The sequence below is a fragment of the Fonsecaea pedrosoi genome (assembly GCF_000835455.1).
Source record: "Fonsecaea pedrosoi CBS 271.37 unplaced genomic scaffold supercont1.2, whole genome shotgun sequence".
Taxonomy (NCBI): domain Eukaryota; kingdom Fungi; phylum Ascomycota; class Eurotiomycetes; order Chaetothyriales; family Herpotrichiellaceae; genus Fonsecaea; species Fonsecaea pedrosoi.
In genome coordinates this window covers 1,419,503-1,430,922 of record NW_013550614.1, presented here as the reverse complement: position 1 = coordinate 1,430,922, position 11,420 = coordinate 1,419,503, and the positions used below count along the sequence as shown (strand labels likewise).

Genomic DNA, 11,420 nt, shown 5'->3' with positions numbered 1-11,420 from the left:
TCACAGCCGTGCCCTCTCCCGCTCGTCCCTGACCCTCAGCCCTCTATCCTTGCCTTCTTTATCCTTGGCCTTGAGAATCCGCCGCAGCAACTTGCCCGTCGGACTCTTGGGGACCTGCTGCGTGAACTCGATCTCGACAATCCACTTATACCTCACCTTGCGCTCCTTGACGAATTGCAACAGCCGCTGGCCGACCTCCTCACTTTCGCGCACGCCGGTCTTGAGCACGACGTAGGCCTTGGGGCGCTCGCCCGAGTACTCGTCGGGGATGCCCAGCACCGCGCAGTCCTCGACCTCGGGGTGTCCGAGGAGCAGATCCTCCAGCTCGGCCGGCGGCACCTGGAGGCCCTTGACCTTGATCATCTCCTTGATGCGGTCTTCGATGTGGATCAGCCCTTCGGCGTCAATATTCCCCACGTCCCCCGTGTGGAAGAAGCCTTCTTTGTCAAACGTCTCGGCTGAAGCCACTGGGTTGTCCAGGTAGCCCATCGCGATCTGGGGTCCCCGCGCAAGGATCTCTCCCGTCTCACCCGGGCCAAGTTCCTTCCCCGTGGTCAGATCAATCACCTTTGCTACCGTGTTGGCGACCAACAACCCTCCCGTGGTCGCATACTTGTAGTCGTAATATGAAGGCGGATGTGCCGAAATGCACGCCGTCGACTCTGTAGCACCGTAGCCCTGGCGGAACCCCGTCCAGGGGAACTTTTTCTGCAGCAAGGCTATTATCTCCGGTGAGATGGGCGCCGAGCCCGACGACCAGCGGTTGACGTGGCGCAGGTCGAAGTTGTCGACGATCTTGTCGCGGACGAGCCGGATGATGATGGGCGGCACGAGGATGAGTTCTTCGATTCTGAATTCGCAGATGGCGCGGAGCATCGACTCCATGCTAAAGGCCGGGAGCATGACGCTGTCACCGTTCATGAAGATCGGGTACGTGCAGAATCGCACCAGGCCAGTAACTGAAATCCATCCGGGACGGCGGTTAGTCTCACCATGGTTTCCCTGCGTCTTTGTGGGGGCAAGGGCAGACACGTACTGTGGAACAACGGCATGACGGCCAGGATCTTGTACGGCCCAGGCGCCTGGATCTGTCTGAGCTGGTGGCACTGTGCAATGATGTTGTGGTGCGAGAGCATGACCTGTATCGTCTCTCCCGTCAGCCATCTTCGCTCGCTCAGCACATTACTCCATCACGGGTTGGGTACTGACAGCCTTTGGCAACCCCGTCGTTCCACTGCTGAAATTCAAATACCCGCAGATGTCCTTGTTGGTCTTGCCCTGTGGCACCCGGTACGGCGGGTCGGGGGTATACTTCTCGCTGCGCTTCATGAGGTCCTGGATGTTGATGCACCCATCTGCCTCCCCTTCCAGCAGGAAGACGTGGTGGCGAGGGATGCCGACATTTCGAGCAGCCGCCAGTGCCACATCCAGTGACGTTGGCAGCGTTATTAGAAACCTCGTCTTTGCGATCTTGAGAGCGTAGGTCATCTCCTCGACCGTGTAGGCGGGAGATGCGCCGTTGACTCTTCCACCTACATCGTCCAGGATCAGCCCTCTAAACCTTCTTATCTCCCTTCCCGTGATCGCTCTCGATCTCGAAAGAGTTGAGAGATAGGAAACTCATTCACCACAACGTACCTGCTCGGATCACGGCCCACATCGCAACCGGATACCAGATGGTATTGGTGCTGAACAGGGAAATCGTCTCGCCCGGCTGGAATCCATACTCCTTGACCAGGGCGGTACTCAACTGCGTGGCGGCAGTCTTTACGGCATCCCAGTCCAGGCGTTCCTTGGTGACGGCATTGACGTACGCGGCCAACGGCTCCCGCGGCGTCTTCAGTAGCGGGGAGAATTCCTTCGACTCAAAGACCCATTCCCACGTCGTGATGTCTTCGGGGACTGTCCCAGCACGCTCCCGGTCAGCCTTGATCGAAAATCCCCGACTCCCTGGGTATACCTGTCCAGTGGAACAAGTGACGGGTGGCCAGATTTTGACTTACTCTCTATCCGCGGATGAGGAGACTTGAACAGCACCATGATTCACACACACCAGCGACTCGCAAAACACCAGCTCCATACATACAAGGACAAGAGGGATGGATCAAGAAGATCAAGAGAGAGCAAAGAGATGTGCGTCCGGCTATGTCGGCCATGATTACCGGGTGATGGGCGTGCAGCGCAGGCAAACCGGTCAAGTTGGATGCGGAGAAACCAACAGGCAAATACTGCGATACTTCACAAGACCTCGGCAAAGCGGCGATTCCAGCTACATCCTTCATGCCTCATTTGGGTCATCGCCGACCCATTCTGCCCACACAGTCTATATCCATAATTTTGTCGGTGAAACCTCATCCCAGACATGGTTGAACACTGTAGTTGGTAAACCCTTGATTGCCGTTTTAGGCGCCGACAGCGGTAGACTGACTCGCACTCTCAAAACTTCCAGTCATAGCGACATCCGAGTCAATCCTCCTCCCGTCAGTCGAGACATCTATTTTCTGCTCCTTCGCCTGTCTCACAAACAAGCGGAAATCAACCTTGGGTCCATCGTGCCAATTGCCTTTGGCGTCAAGTTCTCTGGCCGCGGGCATGTTCTCGCCACTGACAATGCACAACACTGTCATACCCCGTCTGTACTTCAACCCACTCAGTAACTTGGGTGTGATGAGGAAGTATTGACTGCCGCCGTCGTCCGCCGCGATATCGACCATTCGGCCATGCACCATGCGTTCGTTTCGGGGGTCCATGCCCTGGTTGATCTCGTCGACCACTCGGAAGGGAGCTCGACTTAGACTCTGCAGAGCCATGAGGTAGAAGATGGTACTGACTGCTCTTTCACCACCCGACTGCCGGTGACTGTCTAGGAGACTCAGTGGCTCTTGCTCCCGGAACTTGACGCTGATGTGGATGGCCCAGTTAGCAAAGTCCAACCCGTTCTCTATTCCGCCGTTCTCCTCGGTGCAATCAGCGGGATTCTCAGAGGATGCCTTGTGCACCGTAACCTGCCCAGCACATCCGATGCGTGCAAAGGAATCGGAGAAGGCGTCGTTGATCTTGGACACCACTTCCTCCAGTCGGGGTTCCCATTTGGCCCGGATGGTGCCAATGGCGTGTCTAAACTCCTCCCGGCGTCGATCGCCCTCCTGAACTTTGCTCTGTAACCTCTCAATAGTTTTGGCTCGTTCCTCAAATTCAGCGATGATACCAGCATTACCACCCTCGGTCAGCTCCAACTTAGCCTTCTCGGCGTCGATCTCAGCGTCCAGGTTCTCTTCAGTTTGGACCGTTTGGACTATATGATCCATGAGCTCAATCAGGCTGCTGTCGCCTTCCTCTGCAGCCTTTTCGCTTTCTGCCCTCAATTTGAAGGCGACATCGCGAATGTCCTTGGCTCGCTTGCGCTCCTCATTGAAGAATTGGTCTGCAGTATTTCGCTCGGCCTCCTTCTCTTCTATGCTATGGAGGATATGATCGTTGTGTGTTTTCAACACCTCAAAATCCGACGTTGCCTCCAGGTGGAAGATCTCTGCTTCAAGCAAGCGCGCCGTCTTCGACTTGATGTCTCTCGAGGCATCGACAAAGTCGAGGACGGCTTCCGTTTTGTCCAGGAGAGCGGCATCATGGCGGTCGCTGAGCTCATTCAACCGAGCCCTGACCCCACTCAGCGCCTCGCTGAGAATGCGTATCTTGTCTTCGTAGCTTTGGATCTTGGGATCCAAGGCATTCCATTCTGCGAGGGCCTGTTGTTTCGCGCCCTTTTCTCGCTGCTTGGCTTCAATCTCTTCGTGAACGAGTCTTTGATTCTCCTCGAGTTGCGCGATTTCTTTGTCGATGTCTTCTGATTCAGACTTGAACATTTCATGCTCGGCTTTCACTTCATTCATCTGTCGTTGCAAAGCGGCTTTTCTTCCCATGTCCACTGGCTGATTGGTCCACATTCTGGCTTGACGTATGTCGTGCACTCTGGCCGACGTGCCTGCTGCACCATACTCCGCGCGTCGTATGAAATGATACGTCTTTCTCCCGGCAGAATAGCTTTGTATAGGTGTCTTTGCCACATCATCATGCTGCTGTTGAGTAAGCTCCCTGGAACTGATTGCACACCTGTGGAGGGATCTTTCAAAGCAGAGTTGGGCCAGCACGGTTGGCGGGCCCTGCAAATGATCCAAAGCCCAGCTGCTCAACCCGAACCGCTCCATTTCCTGCCCGGTCAAGGGTGGACGGAATTGCTCCAGGCTATCAGTGGCGCACTCACGGAGGCTCACGTCGTGGAGCTTGAGACCTTGAAACAACTGGCGTTGAAGAAGAGTGAAATCGGCTTTGTTCTGGACTGTGATGAACTTGAAGTCGTTGACTTGCAGGAAAGACTCGACCACATCGGCCATGCGTGAATCTTTAAGCGAGCATTCCACGATTGGAGGTCCGTACACATGAGCAGTGAACTCATCGCGGTGGTCCTGAATCCACCTCCAAGCTTTCAAAGTGTCCCGTGACAAGTTCTCCAGTTTACCTTCTTGTTGGCCAACTTGCGTCTCAAGTCCTGTGAGCTGACCCTTCAGGACTCTGAATTGTTTGACCGATCTGTCAGCTCGATCTCCCAGTTCTGTCCTCCGTGACTCGAGGTCACTTTTCCGATCATCCAATGCTCGCAGACGCGTCCTCAGCTCCTGGATCTCGCTATTCATGGCCTGAGAGTCGAATGCTTCTGGAGCCTCCGCTTTCTTTCGCCTCAGTTCCTGTAGCTTCATCTGTTCTCGTTGTAACTTTGCCCTATTTTCGGGAATGCTCTTCTTCTCTGCCTGGATTTCGTTGTTCAAGTCGTCGATGACACCTTGTTTCTCCTCGACGACCCTTGCTTTGCGCTCGTAATCTTTGATACTTGCGCTTAACTCCTTCTCACATGCAGCGTTGAATGCTCGTGCCTGGTTTTCATAGTCTTTCTTGGCGTCAAGGCTTTGGAGGACAGGTGCCGCCGCCATTCTGAGACATTTGAGCTCTTCCGCCAGGTCCCCCATCCTATTTTTTGCGGCAATGAAGTTTGCTTTGGCTTTGTGGTAGTGGACTAACGGTCGGAATTTCTCTAAGCTCGCAAGTCTCTTTTTGACGACAGCTCTTTCCCTCATGCGTTCCACTTCTGCCTGTTGCATTGCTTGTCTGTTCTCCAGGTTTTGCAGTTGCTCTCGGGCATCTCTGTCATCCGTCATGCCATCGCTCTGTGAGCTGCGGAGCTTCTTCAAGTCCTCGTGCCATTTGATCATTTCTGGACCGGCCACGGCTCGCTGCGTGCTGGTGAGCAGCTCAGTAGGACTCATTTGAGCAAACTCGACGACCTTGTCCTGGGGGAGAAATTGGCAGAGGTTGTCGATCTGGATGTTGAACGAGTTCGCCAACTGTTTGACAGCAGCACCTGAAGATGCATTTCCATTCAAAAAAAATTTGGACTTGTTGCCTTCTCTTTGTATCACCCTTTTGATCACCGGATTCTTGCGGAGGTTGGTCGTCCGCTGCAGTTCGATCTCGATGATGGCCTCGCGGGAGCCGTGCTTGACGAATTCTGCAGGTTCTTTCGCGCGTCCGAGATACTAGCATGCATAAGTGAAATGGTCAGAGGCAGTACTCAACCCGCAACTCACATGAGGCGGCCACCCAAGGCCTAGACAGATGGCGCAAACAAGTGTGCTTTTCCCGGTACCATTCGGCCCAATAACCATGTTCAAATTCGGTCCAGGGAAGAATTCAGCGGAGGTATAGGTGACAAAATTCGTAAGTTTGACCCGGACAACGGCTCCAGGCTGGTGACCTTTCGCGCGGCTTGCATTGTCATTGCTACTACCATGGCCCTCAAGATGTGGTTTGCGTGTGGCCGAGGGGGTGGTCAGTTGCCGTATGGGTGAGCCGTCATCGTCGACAGAGGTGGCATGTCGTCGTCTACGTTTGCTGTCATTAGTGGCGGTGGACGAAGGGGTACCCGGCCTCGACTCATCCTCGTCAGAGTCGGGAGGTCTTGACCGCCGGGTAGATCGAGGAGCCATGGGATTCTGTGTCTCGCTTCGAATCAGGACGTCGGAGGCTGCGGAGGTGGGGGGATACCACAGGAAATGGAAGGCTAAGAGTCGACAGGATCTCGACGGACGCGGTTGCGCGAGGGCATGACGCGACACATGTGGCTGTTCGAACATGCCAAGAAGTGGTAACAAAGCTAGTACACTAGTGTCTCGGCTAAGTTACCCGCAACGTCATTTCCCTCCTGGTACCCCGCCTTTATCAATTACGAGCTACCTGCTACCTAATGGACTACCAAGACTCAGCATGCTGCCTAGTTTAGCATCAGTCATCCTTCTGAGAGAGAGAGAGAGTCTGAGACATGTCGGACAACAAAGATGGCGAACAATTGGACCCTCTGCTTGCGAAATGCAACCAGAGCCATTTCACCTGGTATCTTTTCTTATCTCCATTGCCTAGACAGAGGTACATGACGTTCCTGACGATGTGACAGATCTGCGCGAGAAGGAAAGCCTACAGCCGAAGTACGGCACTCTGTTGCCTGCTTACAGTTATACATACTGCAGATGCAACTTGCATTATGTTCAATCGGCAAAGGGCGCATTTCATATCATTGTGCAGTTGGACTGGCGCGGAGTTGATCTAGTCTTGTTCCAGCCGAATACTGACTGGCCCTCTGATTGGATACCGTCCCGATTAGGCATAGGGAGGGGAAGGAGGATTCCCTCTCCGCATGCCATGAGCAAAGCAGGACCAGGTAATTGGATCCCCATCTGTGCATCTCGGTTGCTGTCGATACCCCAAGCCTACAAAGTAAAGGCAGGGTTTACTCGGTATATCATTGGTATTGGAGCATTTACTCCCAAAAAACTGGGGCAAGTCCCGGTTTCCGCTATCAGTCGATACCATGAGCAACAAAAAGGTAAGTGACCACGAGGCAGGACGACGCTTATCTATCTCAAGACACAGTAACAGCGTTTCTCGGCTGCGCTGCTCAGAATCGTGGGCGGAGCAATCGGATTCATCATGAAAGTAATCCTCGGATCCTTACTTGTGCCATTCCCCAGGTAACAACAGGTGAGTGATTGTCGTTCTCTTGGAACTTGTTATAAGATGCCGGGATTCAGGCCTTGTTCTTCTGTCGGGTCGCGAAACACCCAAAACATCTTCATTGTCTTGGAAAATCACTGAGCCTCTTTCTGATCCTTTTTTATTTTGCACCTATTCCAAGGGAGAATCTCGAGTTACGACTTGGTCCCCTCTCATCATGCCCATCTATCTGTCCATGCAGCGGGTGCGCTTCTCGAGCCCGGACGCGTACGAGAAATTCAAAGTCCTCTTCGCCGACACGCGTCGTCACCTGATGACGCTGCCCGGCTTCCTCCACCTGACCTGGTGGGAGCACCCGGACGACCGGAGCTGGTACAACGAGTGCAGCTTCTGGACGAGCCGTGGCGCCCTGTACGACTGGCACAAGAACGTCTACCACAAGTACTGTAAGACGTGGGCCGCCAACGGCGCTATCATGGAGGACATCATCACGAACTTCGAGCTGGTCGGCACCCGCCTCCTCCGCATCTGCCCCGTCTGCAACCTGGCCCAGGACAAGAAGTACGACCTGGCCCAGGAGCAGGCCGTGCTCCGCGAACAGTGTCCTCAGTGCGGCTTCCATTTCCCCGTGCTCGAGGAGACGCCGTCCAGCTTTGCGGTCTTCAAGGACGCCATAGTCCCCACAGAGGACAGAGCGGACAAGAAGGATGCAGAGGCCAGTTGCCCCCATGCGAAATGAGGCTTGGAGGTGGCCACAGGTCAGATCCGATGCACCTTTGATCGCAATGTACGAGGTGATATGACGGCCAGGGTGATACTTGCGAAACACCTTCACTATTAGGCTGCTGAGACGAGAGAGACTACTCCTTCGGGCTCGCAGCGGAAGGTTCTCGAGTTGCGTTACCGGCGTTTCACCATGTTAATAATGTTGATATATGTTGCAGAATCAAGTCCGATCAGGGCGAAGCTGTTCCCTGGGGAGATCACGATATCGTGTGAATGGGTTGGATACGAGTTCAGGTGATATGCTGAAGGAGCCATTCTCACGGAGCATCAGGAATGTCTCTAGCAGAGAACATACGATACTAGCGAATAGCAATTTCTTCCTGCCTTCATAATTCAGGGCCGTCTCACATTATGCAGAGTACATTTTCAATTTGATAAGATACTGACTGGCCAGACTCCGACCGTCTTATCCACCAAAACATTTGCTAGTCCAGATCCTCAAGTTCCTAAGCACCATTCGTGTCGTGTTATCAAGCATAACTCCTGTCATCTGGCGAACATCGAACATGTGTTTACCACATAAAGATAGAGGGGTACCGCCTCTTCCATATAACCGGCCCAACCATCACATGCCTTGATCAATGTACTTAAAAACACGTTGAGACTTGCCTGTGACACTGCCTAAGAATTGTACTTTCCCAGGGATATACTTTTGTTTGCCTCCTAATTCCCCAAACCCATAATGTTGATGGCCTTCTACCGTCGGAATCATCAGTAGAAGTTACCGCGGGGGACCTAGTGATTCAAGTTAGAAGGGAGTGACACCAACACTTGGAAGTCGCATCTTACCGCGAGAAATACAGCGGTCGTGATCGCTCCAATGACAAACGCAGTGATGAGAGCTTGGACGAAGATGGTGTCTTGGATCTGACGCAGCGCAGGCTCCTGGATCCAGACTTCGCGGTCAAAGATCTTGCGTATGATGTTACGCTTCTCATATTTGGCTACCCAAGGCTCGTCTTCATAGCTATTGGAAGAGCCCAAGCTGTCAAACGAAGTTTTTTTCTCTGGAGAAGCGTCATCTTCATCACCGAAAAGCTCCCATGGCCGAAGATGTCGGTGATGCATGCCATGCAGAACCTGTTCCATTAATGGGTGCATTGAGAGAGAAGATATTTTGGTAGGACTTACAACGCACATGCCCTTCCAAGCGGCAAACAGGGTCGCAATGCCGATGAAGAGACCGAGAAAGACCAGTGCCCGCCAGCCTCGATTGGCTGAACTCAGGGTGATGACAATACCGTAGACGATGCCGCAAACGATTCCGGCCACACCTAGAAATCTTGCAAAGGCCTGTCTCGGTTTGTTGCCGTTACAGATCGTCCAGCGGATGAAGTTGGGATGAGCTTGATGACGAAGAGTCCATTCGACCGTAGCAATGACATCGCGAAATGCTGAAGGGTGAGTAGTCACGGATAGGGCCTTCACCAGGACAGCTTTCTCCTTGGCTGACAGGTTCAGCAATCTTGCCCCACCATCAGCTAGATAGATAGCGATGATGCGTGAGATTTCCTCCCGAAAAGGTTGGATGGTGACTGATTTCACATTAGTGCAACGAAACACACAAGGACCTCTGTCAACATACACGGCTGAAGAGTTCCCGCTTCTTCAAATGCGATCTCGGCTCTCTTCCCATGCTCAGTGGTTCCTGTTCTGAGAGTCGTAGCGTCCTCACTGTAGCCGAGACTCGAGGGGACCAGGCTGCCTTGGTCTGTGGCGGAGACTGAAGAAGTTCTGGGAGGCGTGTTGAATGGATTAGGAGCAGTGTCCGGGGGAGCGAGTTTCGCATGGGGATCGAAATCTGTCCCTTTCAACACTGAAGCAGCAGCACTTGTCATTTTCTTGGGAAGTTTCTCTTTTTCAGCCTGCGTCTTCTCCGCCAATGCTTGGTCTGCAGTCCACTCAGGGGCAAGTCTTTTCTCGTGGTCGGGAAGCTCGTTGAAGCGCTTGCAATAGTCGTGATACCACAGGTAGAACTGCAGATTCTCTGCGTCGTACTCAATGTAACGCAGGAAGTCCATGAATTCACGCGTGGTCACAGGCTGCAGCATGAATAGATTAGCCGAGAGGCTATACTGGCAAGTTCAGTAAGCTTGAGCCCTTGACTTACAGGACAAGTTCCGCCGCTGATGATCCTGTCAAAGGAGAGGGCGTCTGGAATGCCATAGGGGCAGCTGGAACCGGAATTGATGGACTCGACTCGGCCGTCCGACTCGGACCCAAGCGAATCGCGGGAGGAGGTAACATAGGCCGGACGACGGTATGATAGTGAGAGGACCATGTTGGTTGAGGGGGGTGATATCTCTGATGACACGCGACAACGTACACGTCTTCGGGGACAGCTGTTGCAGGTACAAAACGAGGAGGTAGCACAGGACAGACTGTGACCAAGGGTCAATCGCACGTGGGAGGACAGGAAGTATCAGCTGCTCGAGATATGCTTGACAGCTTTGCCAGAGGCGTTCAAGGCTTTCAAGAAGCAATGAACGGGTGTTTTGCGGGGAAAACTGAACGTGCCAATGGGAGAAAGAAGGTAAAGCTAGAGTAAATGATCTGGAGGGAAGGTAGCCAGAACCAAAGTCGATGTCGTGCTCTGCAAAGTCCAAAGGCAAATAAGTCTCTGGTCGTGCCTGCCGCAACAGAGAGAGTTCACTGAGACACGCGGGCAATGAGGCAGGTTTATGTTCTACGTGTCATACCTGCTGAGAGGAGATGCATTTGAGGAGTTCATGGTGGCTGCTCAGGTCCTGACAAGGTTCTGGCGAATGGGTATCAGGGAGGCACAGCGCCATGGCTGGCAAAGACATGCATGCTGTGTGTCCAAGGGAAACTCGACCCATCGAGAGGCAACCTGGTCCCCTGGTCCTAGTCAGGGTCTTTCGAAAGTAGCGACAGGTAGAAGCAGCAAGGGGGAAAGAAGTCTCTCTCTTCCTTCCGAAGTGGGCTGCATGAGAGAAGGTTGGGTGTGTGGGTGCCGTTGAAGGCAAGGAAGTTTCCCTGAGGCGTGTTGTTTGTCTGTTTCTTAGTCCACGGTCTACCTGTCATGCATTTACAAAGTGCCATGGCTGGCAAAGTTCGGGATCGGTGAAGGCGAGGGGCATCTGAGTCGATGACAGCGAGCAATGATGCCAATTGGTGGTAGGAGGGAATCAGGCAACAGATCGGCGCGATCGCATTGGCATCGAGGCTCCGCTCGCTAAGCTAGCGCCCACTAGTCTACGCCATGTCAGGTGCGGTAGCCAACGATGTCGCGTTTTCGGGACATCTGAGAAATCTTAACGAGCTCCACCGCGTCATGGCCTCGTGTCTCAATGCTTCTTCCACTGCATTTTCACTTTTCTCACACTTGGCCTCTGTCTTCAGCAAGGGTCGGAGGTCCGTGGCCACTGTCAAGGCCTCAAGGACGTTGTACCGGTGCTGTTCACCACCAAACCGCCGAGTATTGCTCCCGATGGCAGTCTCCAAGCTCAATCGTCTTCAACATGGCGTCGGGAGAGCAGATGTCAAATGTGGAGTGTCAACTCGGCAAAAGGTACGAGTAGATGATTATTCTGTCTCCTCAAGAAAAAACTCTGGGA

General features: G+C 53.4%; 4 protein-coding genes across 4 annotated transcripts; 1 reads left to right on the top strand and 3 right to left on the bottom strand.

Moving 5' to 3' along the window:
* On the bottom strand, positions 1-2,040 carry Z517_02480 (uncharacterized protein; the record flags this gene model as incomplete). The annotated part of the gene is made up of 5 exons (XM_013431589.1): positions 1-959; positions 1,037-1,139; positions 1,210-1,532; positions 1,639-1,950; positions 2,004-2,040. The coding sequence occupies 5 exons, from the start codon at positions 2,038-2,040 to the stop codon at positions 1-3; spliced, it is 1,734 nt and encodes a 577-aa protein (XP_013287043.1).
* Positions 2,041-2,402: 362 nt separating this feature from the next.
* Z517_02479 (uncharacterized protein) lies at positions 2,403-6,035 on the bottom strand (the record flags this gene model as incomplete). The annotated part of the gene is made up of 2 exons (XM_013431588.1): positions 2,403-5,585; positions 5,637-6,035. The coding sequence occupies 2 exons, from the start codon at positions 6,033-6,035 to the stop codon at positions 2,403-2,405; spliced, it is 3,582 nt and encodes a 1,193-aa protein (XP_013287042.1).
* A 1,238-nt stretch (positions 6,036-7,273) lies between these two features.
* On the top strand, positions 7,274-7,795 carry Z517_02478 (uncharacterized protein; the record flags this gene model as incomplete). The annotated part of the gene is made up of 1 exon (XM_013431587.1): positions 7,274-7,795. The coding sequence occupies one exon, from the start codon at positions 7,274-7,276 to the stop codon at positions 7,793-7,795; it is 522 nt and encodes a 173-aa protein (XP_013287041.1).
* Positions 7,796-8,553: 758 nt separating this feature from the next.
* Z517_02477 (uncharacterized protein) lies at positions 8,554-10,123 on the bottom strand (the record flags this gene model as incomplete). The annotated part of the gene is made up of 5 exons (XM_013431586.1): positions 8,554-8,577; positions 8,632-8,922; positions 8,974-9,377; positions 9,428-9,884; positions 9,953-10,123. 5 exons carry the CDS (start codon positions 10,121-10,123, stop codon positions 8,554-8,556), a joined length of 1,347 nt encoding a protein of 448 aa, XP_013287040.1.
* Between the last annotated feature and the right edge of the window lie 1,297 nt (positions 10,124-11,420).